At 38.6% G+C, this 27,984-nt stretch overlaps 1 protein-coding gene across 2 annotated transcripts; it reads left to right on the top strand.

Moving 5' to 3' along the window:
• Positions 1 to 26,812, top strand: M (zona pellucida domain-containing protein miniature). 2 transcript variants are annotated; one of them, XM_072010865.1, is made up of 8 exons: positions 1 to 19; positions 13,467 to 13,546; positions 20,007 to 20,251; positions 20,757 to 20,950; positions 21,426 to 21,548; positions 22,127 to 22,341; positions 22,667 to 23,050; positions 23,607 to 26,812. In XM_072010865.1, exons 2-8 carry the CDS (start codon positions 13,505 to 13,507, stop codon positions 24,171 to 24,173), a joined length of 1,770 nt encoding a protein of 589 aa, XP_071866966.1. In that variant the 5' UTR covers positions 1 to 19; positions 13,467 to 13,504; the 3' UTR covers positions 24,174 to 26,812. The 2 variants fall into 2 exon arrangements, with proteins under 2 accessions (XP_071866966.1, XP_071866965.1); XM_072010864.1 differs by lacking the exon at positions 1 to 19 and adding an exon at positions 34 to 913.
• The last annotated feature ends 1,172 nt before the right edge of the window (positions 26,813 to 27,984 follow it).

Below are 27,984 nucleotides of genomic sequence, written 5' to 3'. Positions count from 1 at the left end.
TGTGGTTACGTATTCTTTCGTAAGTGGAGGAACAGAGAAAGGGAGAGCAGGGTGAAAAAGAAGGATAGAAAAGGGGGGGAAAGAAAAAGAGCGAGAAAGAGTAAGAGAGGAAAGGTGGAGGTAGTAGTAGCGGAGGAGAGGACAAATTGACGAACGTACGTCGCGGATCTTTTGGCGGATACACTACTTGTCGTTGCTGCTGCTGCCGTTGCCGTTACCGGTACCACACTGCCGTTATCGATGCTCAGTCGCAGCATCGGCTACGATCGAACGGGAGTTTGATTTTCGTTCTCTCTCGTCGTGTCTCTGTATCACGCGCGATCTTTTCCCTAGCGCAAAACCATCGTACGGAACAGAACTATCGGTTCACAGACTCTTTGCCGTGAGAAATACGATATTTCATGGACTCTTTGTGTTACTCCTCATTGAACGACCGCTGAACGAGCCGCGCGAATAATCACAGTTACCGGATCGTTTGTCCCAATTTGCGGTATGCCACTCGAGAGCGATCATCTGTTGTCGTCGCGCGATCGTCGCGATTGAATCGATGTAAATGCCACGCAGAAAAGTCGCGGTACCGGTGAATTGTGTTGAGTGACGGATCTCGTTTCATCGTATCGAGAATAATTTTACTCGGAGAATAATTGCCGAAAATACGAACGACGACCGGTGTCGATGATAAACGGTGCTCCGTCGATCGTTGGGTGATTCAAACGCAGGATCTAACGATTAGTGTGCGAACGTAACAAGAGGAGGAGCCAGTGCCAAAGAACACGCACGGCCAAGCTTAATACGCGACAAGGGCAGAAGGCGGGCTTGATAAGGCGATAACGCGGCTGCCGGGATGCGGCACGAGGAGCCGCTAAGCTGCAGCTAACACGTGGCGACTCCGCACGCACTCCGCGATCGCTAGGTGAGCCCTATTCGTGTAAACCTATTCACGAGAAATATTAATCTTCTTCGTAGCCGAATAATCGTCAATTCGAAACAAAACTCTCTAATCTTTCGATTTGCGCTCGGAGTCTTAAACGGCAAAAATAAAGTCAAACTTGTCCCTTTCCCACTAACCATCTCACGAAAATTCCTATTAATTACAAAATTATTCAAAATTATCCTGTTGCTGTTCCTAACGAATCTGCCGAAATAGATTGCGTGAACTAGACGAAACGTCAACGGAAACGATCCTCGAGATGTTAGATCTCGTAACTCTGGAAAAGAATTCCTTCATGGGCCGTTCGTTTTCGTTTAACGGGTTTCCCATTCAAGCGGGACTGCGCGGTTGCGACAGTTAATGCAAACCGGGCCGATGATCCGGCTGTCGATATAAACGCGCACGCGGTTAGAGTGGACCACGGCGAAACAGCCAGGCGGATAAGGTTCTCGTACGAGGAAATCGGGTGGGGAGGGAATGTGGTCGGTCCGCAGGCAAGGAGGCCTCACCAAATTTTCGTGCCGCTGGTCTGGGCGCAATGTGCCTCGAATCTCCACGTACTTCGAGACCGTCTCTCTCTCTCTCTCTTTCTCTCTTTCTCTCTTTCTCTCTCTTACTCCCTGGTATCCTCTTTGTCTCGCTCATTTGCCATCTTCTTCAATCGCGAGCACGGAGGCTCCATTCCCGCGGGCCTCTGTTCCACTCTCTTCTCTCTTTTTCTCTCGCTATCCGTGTCTCTCCTTCTTCTACGTCGGCCTCTCTTTCTCTTATTCATCGTCGGAGTCGAGCACCCAACCGCTTCGCGGAGCTTCGAGACGCTCAAGAGTTAGCGCTCGCGCATTCCGGTTAGCGGTCCAAAGAATACTCGGTTAGTGCGTCTTTAGTCCATGTTAAGGACACTGTCAACCTTCTAACCAGAGAAATGCGACGACGAAATGTTAGAAAATCTATGAGAAACGCCAACGATCTAAATTTTCGTTAAGCTTGAAAAAGCAAGCTGACAGAATCGCGCGAACCTTTTAGTTCAACGATGTCTCGACACGCGATAAATAATATTTGGTCGCAAAGTCGAGATTCCCACGTGCGAGGGACGGTGAAAAAGGGATAACGTTCGCGTACACGTTCGCAAATCCTAGGAAGCTTAACTTTGCTACGATCCTTATCTTCTTTGTGCCACAGTTTCACTCTTCTTAACGAGTAAAAAGATCTTTAACGCTACAAAAAATACTTTGACATCCACTTAAGATCAGAAATCATGCATATCGATAACGGTTCTTGTATATTTTCTCAAACTTAAGAAACTCGTTGACAATAAAAAAATTAAAGAATCGACAATTGCGTCTAAGATGATTCGGAGAACGTAACAGAATTAGAGATTTCCTTGCGCGGAAACACGTGATGTAAGATGTAACGCGTCTCCGGAATCCTCCCGCAATCAAGACAATCGGTCTTAAGAAAATTCAAGTCGCACAACGTTGCTTTTCGTGTTAACGAAGCGTGTCATTCGTGCCACGTTTCGCGAATAGCCAAATTCTTTGCACTTTCGATGAGTTTGCGGTGTATCAACGCGTTACATATAGATGCAACTACCGAGCTATTATGCGATTCTGGGAAGGAGGTCGACTAGGGAGACCGATTCAGGTTTGTTCGATACACAGACCGACTTCAAATATACACGCATAAGCAAAAGAACTTTATACATCTGCCTACATTTGGACGCTGGCCGAACATTCGTTTCAAATATACTCCGAGTCAGTTTATGTCAATTTATGTCAGTTTATGTCATCGTGGACCTAATTGCAACGTGCATTCTTCGAAGACTTCCATAGTATTAAAATAGAATATTTTGAGAGTTTATATTTGAGAGAGAAAGACTGCGTTTTTCTCTTCCTCCACTCAGAACCGTAAAGACAGAATTTGTTTTCACAGTTTATTTGATTGTAAAAGGAAATTGTAAATTCAATTGTAAATTATATACCAAAGTATATTATCGTTTGATAATGTATATAATGTATTTTTGTCGTAAGCCGTAAATTTGGCATTGATTAGTTATTTAATTAATCGATTTAATCGAAAGAGCATATTGAATAGAATCGACATAAAAATTCCAGACGAACGATTGGCTTTCACGACTTTCACGACTTTATCTTAAAAGAGGAATCGATGTCCTGTATCAAAACCTTTGACATTTTTCATTTTTAACAGCTCGAAGTGTTAAGTATTATCGACTACTGAGGACTTACTAAATGCATTAAAGTATTTTAGTAATATGCCAGTCTTTTTGGTCGACTAAATTAAATAGTGATCGACAAATTTAACAATCTTTTCCCAATATGATATAAGTGTGTTATATATGTATTCCACCATTTTTTATCTTTTCTTGTAAAAGGATACACAGATGATCCAAGGTCCTGTATCCAGAAATACTTTTTTGTGTAGATTTCTGTTGCAGTCTCGCGTCACCTTGATCTTGGTCTTCGTCTCCCATTAAGTTAATAGGGCAGCCAATTTTCAACTTTGTACACCTTTTCCGATTTTGTAGAATAGATCTAGATTTTTTCTTTGATAACGCGAAACTATCATTTTGGATCTTTATCGGTATCCATCGCCATTACCGATACCGAAACGTACTTTTCTCGGTTCATGCTCGAGTTTCTCAACCCTCGTTTTGAATACTTTGAACTACTTTTCCCGAGCACGACGAGTACGATCACGTACTCACAATCACTTTGAAATATCGCATAAATCTCCTGGATCGTTCCAAGGGTCTTCGTTCCAAGTTTGAACTTATAATGCCAAACACGCATAAATATCAATATTAGTAATAGACATTTTCCAACAGTTTCTTTCGCATCTAGAATGACGATGGTCGATAACAAATTTTTCATACTAATTGATCTATGACAAGTTTCTCTAGTCGTTCAAGGTATAAAAGTAATAAAACGTAATGAATCATTTGGTTACCAAATGTCAAAGCGGCGCGCATGGGAAAAAATCCCAGAAACTTTTTAGGCCATCTAATAATTCGAGGCAATGCTCGCGAAAGTAACCGGACTTGAATAAGTTGTGTAAAACCAGTAATAAAAGTCACATAAAAAGAATGGCCATAATAACCGAAGAAACATGTGGTTTCTAAATCATTTCCATTCTCGGTATATCATTAAATTCATTAGCGTCTTCGTCTCCTTATTTTTCGATAAAATTTGAAATTACCTTACTCGATTGAGCAACGTGCGTTAGATGACTGCCGGTTGTCTAATAATTTACACGAAACGATTAGTCGGAGGATCTCGTGCCATTCGTCAGACGTTACGGTTTTATTAAGGGTACCCAAAGACACGGTGCACGCGTAACTGCTTCCTGAAACTTACCCGCGACGCGCATTCTTTTTAAAATTTGCATCGAAATAAGTCGCCGAACGTCCGTTTGCCATCGCCGTCCCGTCGTTGGCGGGCAAAAGGAGTACGCTAACGGTTTTCGAACAGGTGTCATCTCTTTTTTCCGCGCTTCATGAAATATTCACCAGGCATACGATTACGCTGGTACCAAGCACTAATCCGTACGTTGTACGGGGGCATTCAACCTCCTGGCCGCGGAGCGGCGACGCGGCACGGCGGTGGCATCGGGATCACGCCCGACATAACTTTGCATTCGTTTGCCAGTGTAATTTCTCGAGGAATTAATATTAGCATACCGCAACTTTGTCTATTTGTCGACACGGCTACACATGGCAAGAAATAACGACCGGTTGTGTACCGCGAACAGAGTTACGGGACAAGCGATACTTCTGACTCGTGTTTCATGAATTTCGGCGTGCAGCAACACACTGCTTTATTACGAATACTAATGTCTGTCACTTGAGTTTGCAAGCTTGTCCCTCTCACGTGCTGTTACGCTCGCATACAAGAAACTTGTGGCGTAATTGCAATCTCCAAACTATCATTACACTTTTCAGCGAATTACGAATACGAAATTATCATCTTCCTCATTTCCTACCACTTTTATATTGTTCTTTATTTCTGATGCTTCGGGATTTCATCAGATACATTCTTTAGTATAGTGACCCATTTCAAGATCATGCTATATCAATAAGGTAAATGAAAAAGTGTTTTCTTTCCATTTTAGCGACTATTTAATTTTTTTCATTTCAGGATAGTTGAACTCCAACATTTCGAAGCTCTTTACGAACTTATCTTTGTTAATGGCCAAACAAGTTACTATCGCCGTTCGATTAATCTTTGTTTTTGTCCTTATATCTCTAAGCAGTCAAACATTTCGAAAATTAGAAGCAATTTGCACGAGGTCTAGCAACACTGTTCCATCGTTAGAATAATCCTTAGAAGTATTAATTTTAACTTTTTTAGTTTTCAAGTTTGTAATCGCGCCCCTAATACACAATATTGTCCGATCTAGATGCATAATTACCCCTAATCGGATTGTCCGCGGCAGAGCTCTCCTGACAGCATTAAAGCATCGGCTAAACCGTAGGTGACAAGTCTCACAGATTTCACAGCTTTCGGATTTTCGCGCGGCATGTCGGTCGCGCACGGTGAAAACGGTGATATCGATCATCGGACGATTTCCACGGCCCATGGAGCCCATATATATCGCGAACGTTATCGCATTCTGGTGCTGGCAATAGTGGCTAGATGGTTGCGCAGCCTATAATACTTTACGCATCAAGCGTCGCAAATACTAGTGGAAAACGTAATCGGAGCGGGGTTGTGCGGTGCGCGTGCGTGCGCGTACACCGCGGCCGCGTATCATTTACAGCGGACGATTCGAGCGGACGCATGCATGCTCTCCTACATGAAAACCGGTATTGGTGTAGATTCGTGCCATTATCCATTATCTACCACGGTATTACGTTCATTTGACACGCTATCCGCGCTCGCAACCGGCACACTGAAACTATTTCCAACGGCGCGGTGCTCCGGTCCTTTACACGCTTGTCCATCTACGCGTTACGCGTATATGATTCAGGCTCGTTACCAGATGCCAGTCTACAAGGAGATTCTCTCATTAATTTCTAACCGAATCACGACGGCAGATATAAAAAAATCCGTACCACTGCCCATACAGAAACGGATTAATGCAGGCAAACCTCGCGCGGAAACGGAGCAGCGTGGCTCGTCACAGCGTTAACCTAGTTTCTTCCTTGCTCCTGGTTTCTGTAGCCAGGCTGAACGAAGATAATGATGATTTGCGACAGCTGTCGGTTTTGCGGTAAACGATTGCTGCCCCGACACGCCAAGCTGCTCTTAGAATTCGTTGGACCGTGTTATCCTGAATCTCGACAGATCAACGAGCGCCTTTCGGCTTCCTTTAACTCTCTTCTGTATAATACTTCCTTCGTCATTGATGAAGAAGAGGACGAGCAAATTAACACAGCACCGTGGAAAATTGTGCGCGAATATCGGTATACTTACGGGTAGCGTAGCCGTCGACATAAGTCTCTACGATCTTCTTATGCTTTATCAAATTAATGCATCCCGGATGTGCAAAAGCTTTCTATTCTTTATGTAACAGATGTAGGCTACATCGCTATGATACAACTCGTCGTAATCGTAAATTCTCAGTTCTCCACAATGAAGGACCTACTTCCTTGTCCATATGTCGACGATCTCTCTCTCTTGACAGATCAAATTGATTTTCACCTATTAATAGAAGAAGGACGCGCGATCTCCTTGAGAACACCTGACTGAAACGACGGTAACGGGTTCACGATAGCTGTGACTTCGTAACACGATGTCCGCGCGTTAATTACCTTCGTCTTCTATAGGATGGAAACTCGTCTGGTTCGGACACGCGTATTGCCGGGCTTTCCATTCACGATGCTCTTATCTGACTGTGTGTACATCTACATTTACATAAGCGTACACCGCGAGTGCATTCACATGGTCGAATGCGCAGGGCGCGTGTAGCTCACGTAATACGCGGCTACCACGCAGCCTTCATTCGAGACGATCGGTACGCAAGATGAACATAACACACGCGATAATTGCTCATCGTTGTGCCGGCTGTCCTCTGTGCCGCAACAACCATCACTGGGTCACATTAACCGTTAATGTTAACATAACCGATGTCGACCGCACGGTGAATGGATCGTAAAGTCGATTACTCGTCCAGTTAGTGCTCGAACGAATCTCTTCCATTCCATACTACGCTTGTGTTGCGAGCTCGTCTCGTTTTCTCTTTGTATCCTCTTCGATTTACCGGGCAATAAATTCTTCAACACCGGCATCGAGGCAACAGTTGCGGCCGGACACGTATTCTAAAGGTCACGCTGGTCAGAGCATTATTTTAGATCGTTTTATCTATCCGCCGGAAGGGATTAATCACCTATCTATCATATTTTTAACTGCCTCTTATTACCAACTGTTTGATCGGAATCGTTAATGGTAAATACGTTGTATTGCCGTTATATCACGCTATTTATAGTATTTAATTGTTAAAATTCGAAGATCCATTTTATAACGATTTGTACTTTTGCACTTATTACAATCGTATCTTATAAGGTAATTTATTAGATTATTAGAATCTTACTATTCGATGGATTTTCCTTTGCAATAATGTTGTTTTGATATTTAAGGGTTTTACGATGTAAAAGTTATTCCTTGGTAATTGTGTACAATAAATGTATAATTCTTAATATATATAAAAATGATATATATCGTGATATAATACGTATCGTGATAATTAATGGTATTGCAGTACAGTTACGGTATAATACATTACTTAGAATAATTAACGTGAATAACGTTTATGATTCGTTACATGAATAATTTATTATATCTTAAAAATTGGAAAATAGTTAGTGCATCTTCGGTATTTGTTAGAAAATAATAGATGTTTACAGTATATTTTTACATATTTAATAGAATATACATTTGGAGATCCTGTAATCATTGTTAAAGTTGTTCAAACAATATATTATGTAATACACAGTAGGTAAAGTACCAAATTTGAAATTATATCATATGAAAATAATGCCACATACATGGTACACATAAGCTACATAACTACCAACATAAGCACATGAACTTACACACTTAAATATTCTTCTTTTCAAACGACGTTTTAAATCTTCTAAGCAAGGTGTAGTTATGCCACATGGATATCTAAATGACGACAAATTTGAAATATTCAGATCCATATTATAATTATCTCACGTAAGTACCTGCTGTACATTTGCCACAGTGTAAATGTAGTTTTCACTGAACCATTTTAATGGTACCGTTTATTCAAGAGCGCCGAGATTCAAGAAACACATTTAAAAGTCGCTTGATTTAAACGTCCATTAAGACAGACCTTTTCGAATAATTCTATCATTTCTCATCACGGTAATTGCCACTTGCGCGGTAGACGCATCGTTTAAGAAACGATATTTACATTTGTACGCGATTATAATTAATCGTTGCTTATGATCGAATCTAAGAAACTTTTTGCCAAGGAACGAGTTTGTCTCGCGTCGTTAGTGCCTGATGATCAGGAGACGCGTATCTGTTTCGGTTTTTACTCGATTCAACTCCCTGATAGTTTTGAAATAAGTTACCGTTGGCTTTGGTGACACTTACAAATTACGGAGGGATATAAGAATTAACGACCTTAGCCCTGGCTCCACTACTCGTACGTTGCTTATGGGAAATCTATGTATCTTTCCGTGATGAAATAATACGTCTCTCCCACATACCACGAATAGTTTAAGTGCACGAAACACTAAGAAATTATCGCGTCAGTGTGAGGAGATGCCTCGAACTCCACGAGACCGGATATATAATTTCAAAACTAAACTTTGTATTATTATTTCTATTTTTAATATCTATTTGTTAATATCCGACACTTGTAGAATTAAATATTCTACATTATTTTACACTATCTACTATTTCTCGTGAACATTCTCCGAAGATTTAAGTAAAATCATTGGTAACATACTAAGTACTGTTTAGTACTGGGAAGATTTGTATTACTTACTCTCAGGAATGTGGTAAATTATACGTATCATTTAAAAAATTTCTTAATTGCTGAAAGATTTACGATATCCATGAACAAATTAATATAAAAGTGCGTCATAATTATAGCACCGTGAACTGTTATTACTAGCGAATAATTAAATTGAAGACTTCCTTTATTCGGTCATTGTAATTAAAAATTACGAATATCTTCCAAGTAAAAATTATCTCCAACAGCAATCATTTGTACATTTAATCAACGTCAATTTTAGTTTGAGTTAAATTCAAATTCGAAGAACCAAAGAATAATAAACCAGTAAATAACACAAAAATCGCGAAATATATTTAAATAATTTATACACGCTATAAAATAAACGTAGGTATTACATGAAACGAAGTATATTCTTTGGTATCGTGTTTCAATATTCAGCCAGTAATAAAAGGGTAATTTTGCGACATTTTAACACAACGGAAAATCAAGCTGTACAACAGCGGAAGAGCTGATCTCGCGTAACTAACGCGATCAAGAGATTTGTACTGCGATTTATTCGCGAAGACAAATCATCATGCTGTGGCACGCGTGCTCGTAGCTCGCGTCCGGTTTTATTCGCGGATGCTCGAGTCGATGAAACAGAGAATCGTCTGGGAAAGGACGTACTCAGGATCTTATGAAAGGATGCCACGGGGAATTATTAACGTGGGATCTATCTGGCGAATCGCAGAAGTAGTAAGTTGGGGACACCGTTACGGCGCCGCGACGATACGAACAAGCCCGTAACGTAACCGATCGTTCGAAGCATTTCAACTTTGAGACATTGCAAGAATGTCTAGCTCGCCTACCTTTCAAACGATCCTCGTTAAAAACTTCGTGCACATAAATAGACATGTATGTGATACTCGGAAGATACGTTTCGTGCATTCTACGTTCGGTATTTGTAATCTTTCACAGGTTCGCGAGCAATAATTCCTGCATGCTATGGGAATTTCAGCGAGATGACCCTGCGTATCCGGGAACAATCATAAAATAATTGGTATCTCGATCGGTTTAAACGGCAAATAATTGATGGTACGCGGAAGGCTTGATTTTCCATGCACCAAAATCAGAAGCACGAGAGAACCATGTTGCGAACTATAACAGACGACAAACGCAAGAATAGCAGTTACAATGTAAATAACCGTGCTGACGATAATGATTACGACATGAACGATAGAAACGACCGTCGTGATGCGACAATAGTCGTGTCGTAGTCTTTTACGTGCATTAGATAGTTCATAGACGTGCCAATTAAAGGATATTGGTACATGTCGATCAGTTCCGTGGCCGATTCTTGGCCGACTAACGCTAAAAATCTAAGGTAAAGAAGATACGTATGTATATAGGTCAGGCTGCTTTTATGTCTTCGCTATAATTAGTCAATTAACATTTCCTGTTCGCAGAAACAACCGCATTAAAATTTATGAGGTAAAGAACATTTTCTTCGAATTGTGTTTACAATCTCATTCATATCTCCATTCTCCTGCATGGCAAAGCATTTCGGACTATTATTTCATATAGACATTAATCGGTAAAGGCGTACCGTTTCTCACGAACTACAAAAATACGTATTGTATATAGTAAGCTTCTCGAGGCCAAAGGATAATGAAACGATACATTAAAAAGGAATTCGGCAAAACGGAGCATAACGAATTTTGTATTTGTACTTTAATTCGAATGCTATTCGCATGATTTTACGGCATTCTTGCGCTCATCGAGTTTGCTTTCGCCGATCGTTCCGGGAGAATAAACACGAAACGATAGCTATTCGATAATAGCCACGAATCATTAACTGTGACTCTGTTAACGCATTAGCAGTGGCAATTGTTCGGTATGCGCCGATGCAGATTCGAATCGATCGCAATGAGATCCATTTCTGTTTGTAAGCGTTGCGATTGCGTTAATTAAAATATGCTTAGCGATACAGCATTCTTAGTATCTAGTCGACACGCTGCCTACCACACACGTTGACTCACGAACGCTGCTGACGTTCAACTATATTATTCGTAATCTGTGACGTGCCACTTACGCGTACAACACAGTAGTAAACTCAATTTTAATTAACGTCGTCCGCATAGCAGCGTCGTACTCAGCTGTTCGCCGATATACGCCAGCTGGTTTCTTCCTTTTGTTTCGTGTATTACGATGCAGGCCTAACAATTGGCAACGTGACGTCGCGACGTGTACATCGATGATTATGTAAATACAGTCGACGAGAATAATAAGTGGACAAGCAGTGGAAGTATCAATGAATTTTAATCGAACTGGTACTAGTTTATATACTTCAGTTTTATTTATTACATATCCTCGTAGTATTATAAGTTATTTAGTGAAAAATCGAAATTAATACTTACACTTTTGTATAAACAAGCCATATTCGACGAAACTTCACATTGACACCTACCCCCATTGCGTGTCCATTTATTTTTGTCCCCTTCACAAATATTTAACAAATGAGTATTGAAATTAGATCTACGTAACGTCGGAAACAAAAAAATAAAAGAGAAACCTTGTGTATCATGTATATAACTAATGAATTGTATCGAAATGTAATAAGAAAAAAGGAGCGTAAACGATTGAGGAAGTGGAATCCATAGACAATCTGTTCGGATCGTATTTCCAGGAGGTAAAGTTAAGTCGATTCATAGAGTTCGACAAAAACAGTACCCCTGTGAGGATTAAGTTCTTTGAAAATTACCAGTTACTAATCTACTTCGATGAGACAACATTTAAGACTATAAAAAAGCGTCGAACCGCTCGTTATTGGATAGTCGAAGAATAGAAAACGGTCAAAGACCGTTGAAATCTGAGGCTGGAAGGAAAATAAAATAAATCGCTTGGAACAGTCGTAACGCCGCAACCATTTGGTTATTAAGAGAACGAGGTTATAAGGCGGTCGCTGTCAATGGAAACCTCGGTGAAGCGATGCATTTAATTTGGCAAAAAACAGTAGACTCGGCAAGCCGCTGATCAGATCTGACTCGATTTGCCGTTGAGATTTGCTTCGAGCAAAATCGTGACGCAACGTCCGCTAAAAATTTATTATCGACTCTCGTGACAATCGTAAAGCTAATCGCTGAATCATCGACGGTTGGTCCATTATACAGTCAATGATTGATGTGTACCGGCGATTGTAACGTTGAAAATCCATCGGCTTAAGCTACTCATAAATGGCTTAGCGCGAAAATAGACCACGATCGTCAAGTTTTATGAATGGTTACGGAGAACAGGTTTCAGTCTGGATACGCGATAGTTAATTTTATTTTTATCTCGCGAACGTTTTATTTTTCTTTTAATCCTGGATACCCATATCGCTTTAACTTGCGCGTTTCATTTTCCCACGCATGAAATTGAAATCTCAAATCGATCAATTCGCTCGTCTAACATGAATCGGCACCAGATACCGAAGGTTGAATTATACGCTCCTTTTACTTGTTTATTGCTAGCCATCCGAATGACATAGCAAATAAAATGAAACAGATGATCGGTCTTCCCTGTAATTATCATTTCCTCTCGTTCGTTTAGCTTCACCCGAAGGTGATACGGATCGTGGAGCGAAATATATTACGGAGCAAAATACCGACTACTCTGATTGATCGTAGGATTTGCTGTACGCAAAGGCAGTATTAGAGACGTGATCAAAGGAACGAGGAACTGGCCGAACCGGTAACGTATCGCTTATCGATTCATTAGCGACTTCGTTTCAGCTACATTCGAGCCAACAAAGCGTCGTTTCTAAATAGGTCAAGCACGAACTACAAAACAAACTACCAGTTGTAACTTCCTCCATGCTTTTAAGCGTCGCTTTTTTCATTCGAGAAAGAGACAACGTTCAACCTTGTATTATCCTCGCAATGGATCTCGCGTGACAAACCGATATATCAGTTGAACAACAATTATCGTATAGGATAACATTGATCAAGAATAGAAGTGCTAGTGTATTTTGTGTCAACACGAAAATACACGAAACTCGTTACGCGAAAGTCATTTGTCTCATTCATACTTTGACTTTTATGCTTCTTTTAATGTCTATAAGTTTGTGAATGGTAACGTCGCTCTGGTGTATAAAATACGCGATACGTGAAATATGTGAGAAAAGCGTCCAAAATGAAAAAGGAAAATACAACTTATGTTAAAATTCGTTGGACGGACATTTTACTATCAATTATAGTAGATTTTATACGCAACGATGGTAAAAAGATCAGATTGAAATGGTTATCAAAAGACAATATAACCAAATCAATCAATCTTATTTATCTGAAACCGATCGTAAACGTCGCGGATCCTAATTCTACCGAACGGATTGAGCACGCGTACGCTCGAAACCCCATAACCATGATTTCTCCCGGCAAATCAATTTTACGCCGAGACCTCCTTGGGATTCGAACCGCGACCTGACGGACGGTGTTCAGTTAATTTGCTCGCTAGACCATGGTAGTCGGATAAATTAAAATAGATCCGGCTGCAAATTCCTTTTAGAGTCAGCTCGCCTGCATACGATTACAATAAATTAAGGCATGCTCTAACGACAAAACGTTCGTGTTTTCAGAAAAGCGTATCTCATCGTGAGAGGCTGGGACCTCCAGGATGCCAGGGGTGTGGAGGTTGCTACGTATGCTGATCTATATGGTGAGAAATATTGCTAATCCCTGTACATATAAGTAGATTTATAATAGCTTGCGGTAAAGATTCATTATAGCTTGAGCAAATACATGTAGGTATACACAGTTAGTAACTAGAGTACGGATTTTTATCTTTTCATGGGAAACATGACGGTGTTAAGTATATAATATGCAAAGTATGCGTAATATGCAAAGTATGCGTAATATGCAAAAATATATAAAATATATATTCAATCTAAAGTTTTTATTATAATACTTAGTGGATAAAACAAATTCCTATCCAAGTTCCATTTCTTTAGTTATATTGATAAAAATATAATAATCCACGGTACAATAATAAATAGATTTACCATAGCTTAAGCGAGAGAATAATAGCGCGAAGAAGCCCATGTGGGAAGTATTATTCGATATGACCTAACGGTAACCCATATAGAACCAACACGTTTATGGGTTATTTGTAAGCTATTGATAAATGGACATGTACAGATCGGGTCGAGGTAGTCGAACTTCCGGTTCAAAGGCTATCGAATGGTTCAAATAATTAATAATCACGCAACGCTGTAACATTCGACTGAAAGTATGCTACTTTCTCGCATAATGTATGAACGATTATTATTAAGCTTGCCTGAGTGAATAATGAAGACAAAACGGGGATTAGCATCTAATGTGCATATTTACAATCAAAGTTTAAGCATCAAGAGAAAATTACACTGCAAATACATTTCACGTCCTGACACTTGAGCCAGAAAGTTACGATAATAAAACAGATCATAAAGAATAAAGCATAAAATGATAAAATTTTGTAAACGATTTTAAGCTTGATCTATTTAAATATCTATATATTTAAATATATATATATAATATTATTATTATATTAATATTATTAATATATATATATTATATATAATATTATTATTATATTAATATTATATATATATATATATATAATAAAATGCAATGAGACTCGAGGATTAAATAGACACTTATGGCACATTGTAAGAATGCTGCAACATGCGTAATATCTGATCTGACTATATTGTATTGACCGAAAGTTTACATACATACGCGAATTTGCATACAACCATTAGACAAGGAGAGTAAGTTATTAGACTGTGAACGTGAAAAACGAGTTACGGATACTATTAAGTTACAGTGGCTCACGCGGATAGTTGGAATACCTGTACATAATCCTATACCCATTACACCGCCCAACAATTCACACGATTCTTCGCACGTTGTCTCTTATCTGCTAGCCATTTCTTTCGTAAGCCAATTAAACTCTAGAACATACTGAACTACGGCAACCAATTCTGATAATGGGCTATAATTTCAGTGAACTGCGTTTGCTGACGCCGCGTTACTCATAGATCCCTTCCTTAATTAAAGACTAACGGGCTCTCGGTAGCCAGGCCCTAAAGATAGTAGGTAGTAAAAGGTACCGTTCAAAAATTAGAAATCAAGAGAAGAATAAAGGAGGGATAAAACTGTTCACTTTATATCCGTGATGATCGTTACGAAATGATGCCTAATGAAAAATTCGCCACAGTTGGATGACAATGCGATGACGCAGCAAGAGACGCGACAGCTTGCAAGCGGATATTCGTGCCTACTCTAGGTACCGTTACCCGTATCTTACGACCTTCTTTTCCTCCTTTTCCCCTTGCACCTGCTTCCTCTGAAAGTTATTCAGGACCCCTGCACAACCTATTGCCCCCACGACTTTATTGCGTCTACGGAGTGAAATCTCTTATTGCGGTTTCGCGCAGGAAATGCGTCGTCCTCTCGTGTGCTTACTACTTCAAAATTTATACCCTTCCGTATCCACGTTGTTCGTTCTACCGGATTTCTATACTCATTTCAGGAAACTTCGTACGTAATTATCGGTGATTTCCATCCACTTCGTCCTGTTTTACCTCGCCAAACTCTACCGGAATAATATCGTTCAATAATTCGGCTTTTTCATACCCACGGTTATAAATGAAAATTTTACAGGAATTATAAAATATGAACAACTCGAGTAATATGTACTTTGCAGAACGAAGAATGAATGAAACTTGAGTTAAAGGTCTTTGAAATCAGTTGAATAATCAAATATTCTGAAGAAATTGAGATTTTTGTATTCAGTGACTTTGAGAAGTAAACTATATGGATTGTAACAAAAATATTTGAGATTGCATAAACAATCGAGAGAGTTAGTAAATTCAATGTTTTTTTAAAGCACTGAAATAACAAAAAGTACAAACATCTTTTTATACATATAATTAATAATTCACGTTGAAGATTATTTACTAATATAACTTTTTTTGTTCAAACATTTAATACCTTAATCTCGAGAGAAATTATATTATCAATTACGTCTAACACGATCTAATATCGAACGAAATAGAATTGGGGTTCCATATCTCATTTCCTGTTAACTCTTGAACGAGTCTTCGCATAGACAAATATATTAACCATCGGTGATTAACTGCTCTTAGAAGAAGTACCGCAAAAACCTGCGTGACTATTCATCGTTTGCTTTTGTCCCCGGCGCGACACACCACGAGTTTTTAAAGAAGGTACTTCAAATACAATCCATTGCCGAAATCTTTATCGGCGCCTATTCAAAAGAACGTGACGCGAAGAAATAGTTACTCGTTTCAAGTAGAGAGTAGCACATAAACGAATACAGGGGAAGCTATTTCCGCGTGTCACGAGGAATACAATCGAGTACACGGAGACGGGCATTAGTATTCGAACGCCAGAAGAGCCGCGATGGGAAACTCACCTACCGGCGTGCCTCACGTTCGAGTAACTCAGAATACTGATACGTTCGCGGTTATAACGAACTGAAAGCCTATATCCCGCGAATTGTTTCCGCCTGTAGCGCATAATATAAACATCGTTTACCATTCGTTTCACGTTCAAGAGCACGAACGTATTGTCTTCTCTCGATAAATGACCGAGTAAAGAGCGTGGATTTTGCGGAACATTAAGTATTTCTCCTGCATTGATTTTATCTTTTCGATACGTACGGGATATCGAATTTTTAAAAGACTTTCGTACTTACGTTATCGATTTTCTAACTCAACAATCAAATCAATCTTGTAACATCTACAAAAATTTAGTTTACAAACGAGTTACTTACCAGAATGGACGTGTTATTATTATCAAGTACAATTTTACTATTTAATAAAAAAGATATCACACAGCAGGTTTAACGATTTCTTAATAGGGAATAATATACATAAACAACATTCTATTAGAGAAATATTAGATCCCAAAGAGTGCTACCTAAATTTTTAAAGAAAGGAGATGCGAGACGAGTAAAATTAAGAATTTTCTACTTCAAATTAATTTCCTGACAAAATTTCCTTCTTGTATCGCTCTTCCAGCAAACAGACAATATGCTCTCACTCGCAACTCGGATCTATCTCATATTGATGCGCTAATTTAAAATTCCATCCCAATTTCCTCTTATCTACTCTCACAATCTACCAACAAGAAGTACATTAAAGAGTCTAGCTACCTCAACATCCGTTCTATCCGGATCATTGAACCCTCCCGCCCCCCTCCTGTCAGCCATTATTATTCGCACATAATCAACATTTTTCTACAACGTTCGCGAAGGATATCGTAAAGCGCTCTGCATCGGGCGATTGATTCTCGATCATCGACCGTGAACCAAGGTGAAGCAAAATGATAGAGAAAGAAAAACCGAGGCTCGCTCGGTTGTTCGCGAGAGCACGCAGTGCACACAAGCGCGTGGTCCGTGTATACCAGGTGCGTAATCATTTCTAATGAAACGTTGTCATTTAACAGTGCGATTGTAAGAGCACAGAAACTTGTTTTCACTTGCGCGAAAAACGGCGACCGTTAATGCAGCGGTAAAGACGCCTCTCCCGTTACAGCATTGCGCGAGCACGGTATATACGCCGGGAACACCTTCCTTCAAAGATCTTCACTTGCGCGTACGTGTCGCTGAGATTTTCTGCGATTCTCTGGAGCCAAGCAACGCGATCGTCACGGCGGCGACTATACATTCGAAGTAATACGCCCAAAGCTGTACGCGAAGAATGCAGGCTGGCTAGCCGGTGATTTCTAGAGAAATCCTCAGAACATAACACGCCTAATCTCCCACGACCTGTGCACGCTTGCGATTTTCATGCCAAGATTCTAGGATATTACGCCGCCGTGAATCGCAACGTTTGCGCTGTATGTGAAAAACGGTGGATCACCGTAAGGCGAAACATTACAGTGTTTTGCCGGACTTAATATTCCTCTAAGTATCGCGAAATATGTCCGCCGAACGATACATTCTATGCACGCAACGTTTATTTGCTTATCCGTTCATTCATTGCGCGGCATTTACGGTCGTAGGAGAATATCAAAGATAGGCGCGCAATAATAATTTACGGTAAACGTAATGGTATAATCATCGCTGCCGATTGGAAATAAAGATACGTGAAATGCGAAATTACAGATACGTTCGAATAAGTCTCGTTATTGAGAGACTTGATCGGGAATTGTAGCCGCGAAAAGGTACTTATGTTCGACGATGCTGTACAGCCTTGCGAAAGTCTTCGAACGATAATATATCTATAATTGAAATGGACACAGATTCTATGGTATAGCGGATATTTTGAAATTGCCACATGTATTGTGTATAGGATATGTACGAGAATAACGTGTATCATTGGAATATCTGTAGCGAGATTTACATTCTGTTTGTTCCTTGCTCATTGGTAACTGAGATTTTAAAGATTGCAAATCATTTCGATCGATCATTTCAATGGATCATAAATTACAGCTTACGCAGCTTATACTCGCATTGTTCATTCTTGACTGATCTACATGATAAGTACGGTTTACAGTAGGTGCATAAGTAATCATAACTTCACGACTCACAAGAGGATACTTTCGTGTAATAGAAACGTGCATAGGTAGATTTCATATGTAGGTACGTGCAATAAAGGATAGGTCATTCGTATAGCACTCGCTAAATATCTGTTGCCCGCAACTTAAGATGTCTCGAATGTTTCTCATAAATTAAGAGTGACGCAGACATCCGTATCCTTAACAATATTATTAGAGGTGTAATGACACATCGTGAAATCTGAATCTTCGAACATAGCTATCGAAAGTTTTACTAGGCTCTAGCCGCAGTGAGAGGTTGCGTGCTGCTTGAAAATATCGTAAAAACTCTATAAGAACAAACTTTACGCGTTGAGATAACACGTAATAAAATACAGTGTGTCAATATTTAACAATCATACGAGTACTTGTATCTATATTATATATTATGTCTGCTTCAATTTGACACAATGTAAAATAATCGAATATCAAATAAATTAATTGATTGCAGCGTGTTAAACATAGTTAAATGAAATCGGTAATTTTTAATGATGAATTAGTCGAATAAGAATTAATACGTATATGACAATGAACGATATAAGTTTGTCATTTGACTTTGTCACGTTCTGAACTAACATTTACGATATTGCTATAACTAATAAGTTATCAGAGCATAACTAACATTGTAAAAATTTCATAACGGTTATGCATCTGGGTAGCTATACCGCAACTCTTAGAGCGTTCTATTATTCGAACAGATTTCTTTAACGCTAGCATACTGTATTGTTAAAGTATATCTTGGCCATTATCGCTTAGTTAACTTCGTAACTTACATAAGAGTATCGACATTTCATAGGAAATATATTTAACTGTTGCATCTCGGCTTATCATAAACGATATTAGCACTTGGAACGTAACGATCGTTACAGGAGATCGTTAAGTTGTAATTGTACGATCATTTAAGTAATTAAATATTTATTGTATCCAATTTAAGAAGAAAAAATGCAAATATAAAGGTGTTAGGATACACGTAATCGCGATAATAAATGTAACCCCGTATTAACGTTTTTACAAGGTGTTTAGTAACTTTAATTTATGTGCGTACTTCATAGAATTTTAAATGCAATTAACTACATAATCTGCGAAATATCTCTTTTTTTCCCTGCAATTTATCGAATCTCCTACTGAATCAACAGGTTCTAAGATTATCAACTATTAACACATCTCATACCATATAAGATAAGATACCACTGAACTAATTTAAGAGTGAAAATGCAGCGCAAAGTACGGCTTGATGGATGATTAATATTTCCTACGTAATTAAATGTCTACCAAAACAGCAGGAAACTACATAATGGGTAGATTCGTAACTACCTTTCATAAATTTGTGTATGACAGGTTACTGATATTGAAGTAGTATCTACTTCCATCAGATACAGACATAAACCATAAAGGACCGCCTCATCTGCGATAAATTTTGATGCGGTGGTTATTAATATAAAACGTATACGTTCAAACATGTTCGGTCGAACAACATCTGTAGAAGGTATTCACGATAGTCACGCGTAGTGTAGTGAGAAAGGAAGACAGGTCATGGTGTTCAAAGTATAAAAACGTATTCCTTGAATGCACAGGTGGTTGGCTTGAAGAGCGTTGGTAGCAATAGCGACATTTGGCCGCTAGAAAGGCCAGAGGGAATGCCAGCCATACAATCTCTCGAAGTGATGTGTGGAAAGGATCACATGGATGTACATCTCTCGTTTTCACAACCCTTCGAGGGCATCGTCTCGTCCAAAGGCCAACACGCCGATCCGCGATGCGTCTATGTTCCACCGTCCACTGGTCAGACTTTCTTCTCCTTTCGGATAGCCTATGCGAGGTAAGACCGCGAGAACATCAAACATTCGTCTATCGAACCGTATCTACCTGTGAAAAGATATAGGTAAGCTCGACACGATTAGATGATTTAAGGCGTGTGGAAACGTTGCTCGATGCTCGAGAACGATTATACCGTCTCGGTTTACCGCGATCTCCATAGAGGATTGTTAACTTATGACTTTAACTGGAACTTATGAGACGTCTGGCGCGAACCGGCTCGCAAACTACGATAAAGGATAATTGGATAAGCGATTGGGTTTAACGAAAAGTTATTTGACAGGCTATTAATCGATTCTAATGGGGTTTCGCGCGTATTTCAGTGGCTTCTAAAGATTATTGACGAATGTTGTTTAGCGTAAAGACACGAAGAATAGAGACGTTAAATATTATCTCTTACGTCTTAGCAATGAAAAATAGTAACAGTAAAATAGTTTATCTGCAACGTTTCAGCGATTAATAAATTCGTAAATTGATATTCAGTCTAGATTTTGTTCATCTGGTCGCAGATGCGGTACCAAGCCGGATATGCATGGACAGTTCTATGAGAACACTGTTGTCGTTCAGTACGACAAAGATTTGCTCGAAGTCTGGGACGAGGCCAAACGATTGCGATGCGAATGGTTCAACGATTACGAAAAGACTGCCTCGAAACCGCCAATGGTTATCGCAGATCTCGACGTAATACAGTTAGACTTCAGAGGTATAATTTGCTATTCTACACACATGCAAACAACATATACATTTTCCACATCAACATCGTTTAATGATCTTCGTATCTCTTAACCCTCGTCTAACATCGATGTAGTAAATCTCGTCACAACAGCCCTTGACACGATTAATATCTTAAATTTTAATACGCTTGTATTTCGATCGATAAATACAAGCGATTTGCCTTGATCAAGGTTTACTATACGATAGACTACAGATGTATAGTTAATGGGTAAAATGATGATCCTTCTGTGCAAAGTGTTTTATATGAGGTACAAATGGTCGCATCGCGCACGGTAACTCGTGTAGCAGCGGTTAACCACAGGTAGAACCGCAGCCCCGCCACTTAACTTTATTTTATGCAACACGTATAAATCGCACTTGACACGTTGTGCCTAGAGAACGGGCAACAGACTGCCTCCAAACTAAAACGCAAATATAAGTGTACCATTCTATCGGTATTGCAGGCGACAACGTGGATTGTTGGATGGAAATTCAACACGGCAAGGGACCATGGGCACCTCCGGTTTCCGGAATAGTACCGCTCGGCTCTACTCTCACCCTAGTCGTCGCTATAAACGATTATCGAGGTAACGTGGCAACGAACTATCCAACTTTATGAAACTTTTCGAAACCTATAAGAGCGTTGATGCTTTCGCAAGCTGGATTATTGCGTTTAACATTGTTAGGGGCTTGCAGGCGTGAACCGCTTCCAACAGGAAGAAATTATCGACGTTCCACCAACATTGCAGCTAGCTTCATCGGTAGACTGCGGATTTTTATGCAAATTCATATTTTTGAAAATATAATGAAAAAAGTACAACTTCGGTAGAAAATTGTATTATGTACCAAGTATTATAAAAAGTATTATACCTTGAATATTTTATATATCTTTTCGTGTTATACGCATTTTGTGTATTTTTGCGCTTTTAAAGTTTCCACAAATAAAAATCTGCAGTCTATACATTAGAATTCGAAGGATACCGAGTAGCAGTACATGCTGACGAAGCTAAGTGTAATACTGACGATACGTTGGTAATCTCTTCCTGTTGGACACGGCTCACGCTCGGAAGCTTCTAATAGCTTTCGAAAGCTACATAATCCTCGGGTGATACTTGGAAACGGCTACATATTCGTTAATGTCATTTCCGTAATTAATTCGACACAGGAGAATTCGACATGCGCGTCAAGTCGTGCGTGGCCTCGGACGGCGGTGGACACACGATACAGCTGAGCGACGAGTTCGGATGCGTGCTGAGGCCGAAGATGATCAGCCGATTCTTGAAAGCACGGGGTTCCGACGATCGGGCGACGGTCATCACTTACGCCTTCTTCCACGCGTTCAAGTTCCCGGACGCGTTGAGCGTGCACATCAAGTGCAAGGTAAACGATGTTGGGTAATATACAGCGGATAACACAGCTTACGATCGAAAACAGGATTACCGACAACTGAAAATATTATTACGCGCGACCAAGGTGCTTTGGCGCACCTTCTGTTAACTTGGAGAGGTGTTCGTCAAAGTAAAGAGCAAATATTTACAATTAAACAGCTTACGAACGGCTTAATGAATTTACTCTGTAAACGGCAATGAACGTTAAATCATTTGATTACTTATTATGCAAATTTGTACTTAGAAAGACAGGGAAAAAAATGAAACGATGACTAAGAGGAACATCAAAACAATAAGTTGTTTCGATCAATGTCAAGGTTGAGATCTGTCGTCACGGCTGTTTGGATCACTGTCAGCTCAGTGGATCCGTTGGCCACTACATTCAAGAGCGCAAGGATCAGATACGACCACAATACCCGCAAACCACGGTACCGCCCACCGTTCACAACGACGAGGACAACAGTGCCGACAAGAGTAACGAAAACGTAGGTGGTGGAACCGAGCAAGGTGATGGCTCCCTTTACGATGACATTATTCAAGATGGTGATGAGATGACCTCGATAGGAGGTCATTTCTTGGGGGTCGAGAAATCAGTTCCGAAAGCACAGGCGCAGACAAGCAACCGGTTACCGGCGTCGGTAGTTGAGACACCAAACGAGGAGGTTCATTTGGATGACGCTGATCTTTCAAGACCATTCATAGTAAGTATATTTCGTTCTTATTTACATATTTCCTAGATAAATGAGATTCTAAGATGCAATCTTCGGAAACCTTCGGTAGAACCACGTTTATCCGAATAGATTATGAGGCAAGGATAATACGTATAGATTTTCTAGATAGTGAACTCTCTTTTTCAGCTCTTCTTATTAATTTCAGTGTTGAAATTTAAGCGCTACAAACTAAATTGTTCCTTTATTGGCACATACAATGTATTTTAGATAAAAACAGATATTTTCGTATATTAATATTTGTATTCGCTATGGGAATAAGTGTCTGTACGTGTTACGAGATTGCAGTCGACCGTAGTTTGGATAATAGAGGATCAGCATTAATTTTCCTATGTAAACAAGATGCTGATAAGCGAAGTTACACTGTGTATTGTGTATTCACATTTCGATATATTTGTAACAGAAAAGAACGGAAAGGAAATAAATCAACAAATGTGTGGATAAGTTTCTTTTCTGTCTAGGAGATTCTTCATACGCTTATACATTTTCCACTAGCATATCGTTGACGCTTAGGGTTCTTCGTTTGCAGGATCCTCCACGGATGACACGATACGAGAGTGATCAAGACCAATTCCCGCACGGGCCTCGGAATCTCGAGGGTGACAGCAGCGCGATACCCGTGATACCTCTCTCGTCTGCAAATGGCAGACGAAAGAGATCGGTCGTGGTATCCGATAGGAAAATCCGTAGCGCCGATGTCGGCGTCAGTGGTTTGTACGAGGTGATCTCCGAAGCTGATCTAGCCTTTAGCCCAGACACACATGCAGAAGCAGTAACGGTCTTTCAAGGTAGAATACGCGAGGAAGTAGTTTATGGTATCTGCCTGCCGATGCCCGGTTTCAGCGCGCTGTTTATCGTCGTGGCGCTTTCTGCAGTCATTTCCGCACTTGTCGCCGGCGCGATGCTGCATCGGTTGCAAGCACAACGCGAGGCAGTCGACAGCAGAAAGAACAATAGAGCGGTTCACTCGACGAACGGTTGGCTACCTTACGGATTGCTGCGCGTACGCTGTACGACGAGACCAACTCATCTGGAACAAATTCAACAAAAACAAACGAATCCAGTCGCCACGAGTCCTTCGGTCGAGAGAGGTTGACGATTCGTGACTTTTGTGTCGCTAGTGGGACGCGACCGTGTACGCTCCACAAAAGACAATGTACAATAATACGCTGTACAAAGTATTTTAAGTGCGTCAAATCACGTGCGACAGGTTCTTTTTGCGAATGATTTCAAGACGATCGTATTTCCTTCGAGGGAGGATTCTGTGACGGAAATTTGATCATTGATTTCCATGAGAACGATATTCTCCTTTTTCTTTTCTCACGAACTCGTAAACGAAAGCATTGCTAGATGTTTATTGTGGAGAGGCAGTTATTGGTATTAGGTAAGTAAAGAGCATAATCACGCAGGATAATATTTGATCTAGAACGAATATATACAATTCGCAAGGGAGATTTCCATCAAGAGGACAATGCGACAGCTATTCGCTGTGAATATTGTAGAAATGATATTTCATTTTAAATATTGCGAATGATATTAGTGGAAATATTTTGTTTTTTTTATTCGATGTTTCATTAAGCGGGTAAAAGACAATAGGGAAAATGCTTTCGCCGCGTAGTTTTTTCCTTAGGTAATTCGTTAACGAAAAGGTGCGTATTAGTATTTTCTATGAGTCTGTAGAGTACGAACTAATGCAATTAAAATGATTTATTATTCTATCGTAAGTCGTAATATGCCTTGTAGCATTGCGCGTCTGTTATCTATTTAATGATGAATTCACTAGAGGTGCTGATAACGATATTTGTTAATTATAATAGAAATCGAACGGTGTTCGATATAATAAAAATTAGTATGCTACAACAGTGTAGGAATGACTATTGAATATATACAATTTTGTAAACTATACGTAGTCTTTATATTTTTATTTAAAATATTTCTCTTAGAAATTTACATTTTGATATTTATTATTGACAAATAATAATAAATATTGTACATAAAAGGAAAATATTTTTTATAAAAATTTAATGTTAATCTGCCTTTGAATAATTTATATACATTCATATACTACGATTAATGATGATGTTATATAAATTTTATATACATATATTTTTTCAGAAAGAGATTATTTTCTATTTGTATCTTTATATAAAATAACATTTGAATTACATTTGTATAAAATATAGAAGTAAAATGTTTTATATTAGTATTTGGCAAATAAGAATTCTACTTGTTAGATATATGTATTCTCTTCCTTCTCATGGTCCCTTTTTTATACACGAACCTTTGCTCACTGTCGATAATGTAGGTATGTCAGAGTTTTCGATACCTCGTATCATTTGATTTAATTACACTGCACTTATTAAATATTAAAGTAATTGATATTGAAATAATCGTAGCATCAGAGAAAATGCAGATGTCTGATTCCGGGCGTTCTCGAAACGATGCATCAATATCATTAGGAGAAAGTTATGACGTTGCCTTACACATAATATAAAATCAATATAGAATAAATCGAATTACATAAACTAATAAAACCTAATAATTATCTGCTTTCTCGAATAATCGTTACTTTCAAACATTGCACGGAAGATTTGATTGCATATTGAATGAAATGCGTTGGATTATCAAAACTCTTGGGAAAGTTGAAAATGACAGCACCTCTAGAGTTAGCCCTAAAGAGGCTGAGAATAACAACTAACTGAGAATAGAAGCGATATCGTAAATATTTTCAGGAAAATTGAAAGATGCTACTACTAAGCTTAAATTTTCATCTGTTTTTAAATATTTATATTATTACGTTAGATTAATACGAAAAATCGACATAGTTTAATGGATGCTTCGATATGTTTAACCTTTCGTTGACATTTTTAATAAAGCACATATTAAACGTTAAAACAATCGATTTAATTTTAGATTGAGAAATATATATATATATATTTTCGATCCTTCTTTTGTTAGTGTCAACTGAAGGTTGAAAATTCCATGAAAATCGATTGCCTTCTCAGGTTTTTTAAATAGGTGACTACATAGTAGGCGAGATTATTTAAAAATCTTTGAAACGCAACGCGCATTTAGAATGTCCAGGAAGACCATTTAATACCATGAACAAGATTTTGTTACTGAACTTGAAATACCAAGTATATATACGTAATTATATATATAAATAAGAAGCGTATATTTGGAATGTTCTATCGTAAAAAGGGCTTTCCGCTTTAAAAGTAGTTGTGCAAATACGAAAGCAGAAGGGGAAAGCTTTCTGTACAGGAAAGCAAGATTTCCTCGTAATCCCTTCTATACATCACGTCCTTTTACGTATTATATTTTCACTTTTGTCTTTGTAATAAAAAATGAAAATACTTGTCTTTTTCCTCTTCCTCTAAGAACAGATTAATTAATGATGCGGTGTTTGGATAATTACATTTCATATACTTATTCGTCCAAACGTTTTGCAAATCGCCAGAATAATTGTGTTATGTTAGATTATTTTAAGTATATGTATACACGTGTAAAAAAAAAAAAGAGAGAGAAAGAACATTCTCGTATTCTTGGAGAATACAAAAATTGTTAAAGAAGGTATCAACAACCACCAATTATGTGTGCAACTATGTGCGATGCTGGGCAACTACCACGATACTTCGAGCGAAAGGAACAAAGAATTAAGTCGATTGTTAATCGATAGGTTGTGTTTTTATTTAATATAAATCAATGATAATGCCAATAAATGTATTTACAGGACTTTGATCTATTTCCACAGAACCAACGATTACTTTCTTCCTATGTCTTTTTACCTCCCAAGGGAAAAATAATTTAAGATTTACAATGGAACACAAACAACGTCGATTTCCCATATATTCGCTAGTCAGGTGAGAATATTCATGTAAAAAAAGATGGCAAATAAAATTATATATTTATTCGCATACAAAAGTTAAAGTACTAATATTCTTGTAAAAAATACATTATTTCATCGATGAAAAATAATTTATAAACATTTTTATATCTATATGCTTATATGCATTAATATTAAATATTAAATTATAATCTTTTGTATGCTATTACAAGCTACTGACTGTTCTTTTATACACTTGATCTTAACGTTTTGTATCGTACTCTTTCACTCGTTTAATTAGCGGAAAAAATTATTCAACTCAACCATTTTTCGTATACGATAGATCGATACATATAATAATGCGAGATTGATCATTGTTTATTGTCTATGATTTTCCACACATCGGTTTCAATTTCTTTACAGTGAAACGTCGATTATATCACAAACACCGATTGTCGGACAGACCGATAATCATCATCAAAATCAAGAATATATCATCTATCTGTAGCATTCTGAGTTGCATATCAACGTTACTCACGTTTCGAAATACACGTCTACATTTTACCTTTAAACGAAACATGTAGCAATTACAATAACAATTTAAAACTGAATTAGAATGTCTCATCATCGATTAAACCGATATCTTAAGAGAAACACAGACAATGATGACTTCGGATGTAAACTTGTGAATACAGTTAATATTTTTTTATCTGCCTTTGCTGAAAAATTATTATTAGGAAGGTAGAAGTAAAATTTTTTAATTCGTTGGATATTGTATTAAAATGGAAATGAAAGCACAAAAATGTGATAATCTTTCAAATATCTACTTCAGACAGAGTAGTGAATTTAGCTAAATCTAATTTGTTTCTCACACTTCACTACTACGTGTTCTTTCATATAATACACGAGTGTATATCATTAAACATTATTTTATTCTCTATTCTATTACGGAAAGTTTCAAATTTTAATTCTGTTAAACCGATTATGCGCAAAATCATTTATTGGAAAATAATCGATGTTTTATTATAATTGCTAATACGATGTTTTAAATAAAGATACATACTCTATTTAGTTAGAAGAA

The sequence above is a fragment of the Bombus fervidus genome, chromosome 9, assembly GCF_041682495.2.
Source record: "Bombus fervidus isolate BK054 chromosome 9, iyBomFerv1, whole genome shotgun sequence".
Classification (NCBI taxonomy): domain Eukaryota; kingdom Metazoa; phylum Arthropoda; class Insecta; order Hymenoptera; family Apidae; genus Bombus; species Bombus fervidus.
The sequence above is the reverse complement of the archived record's forward strand: the minus strand, read 5'-3'. Positions and strand labels throughout refer to the sequence as shown.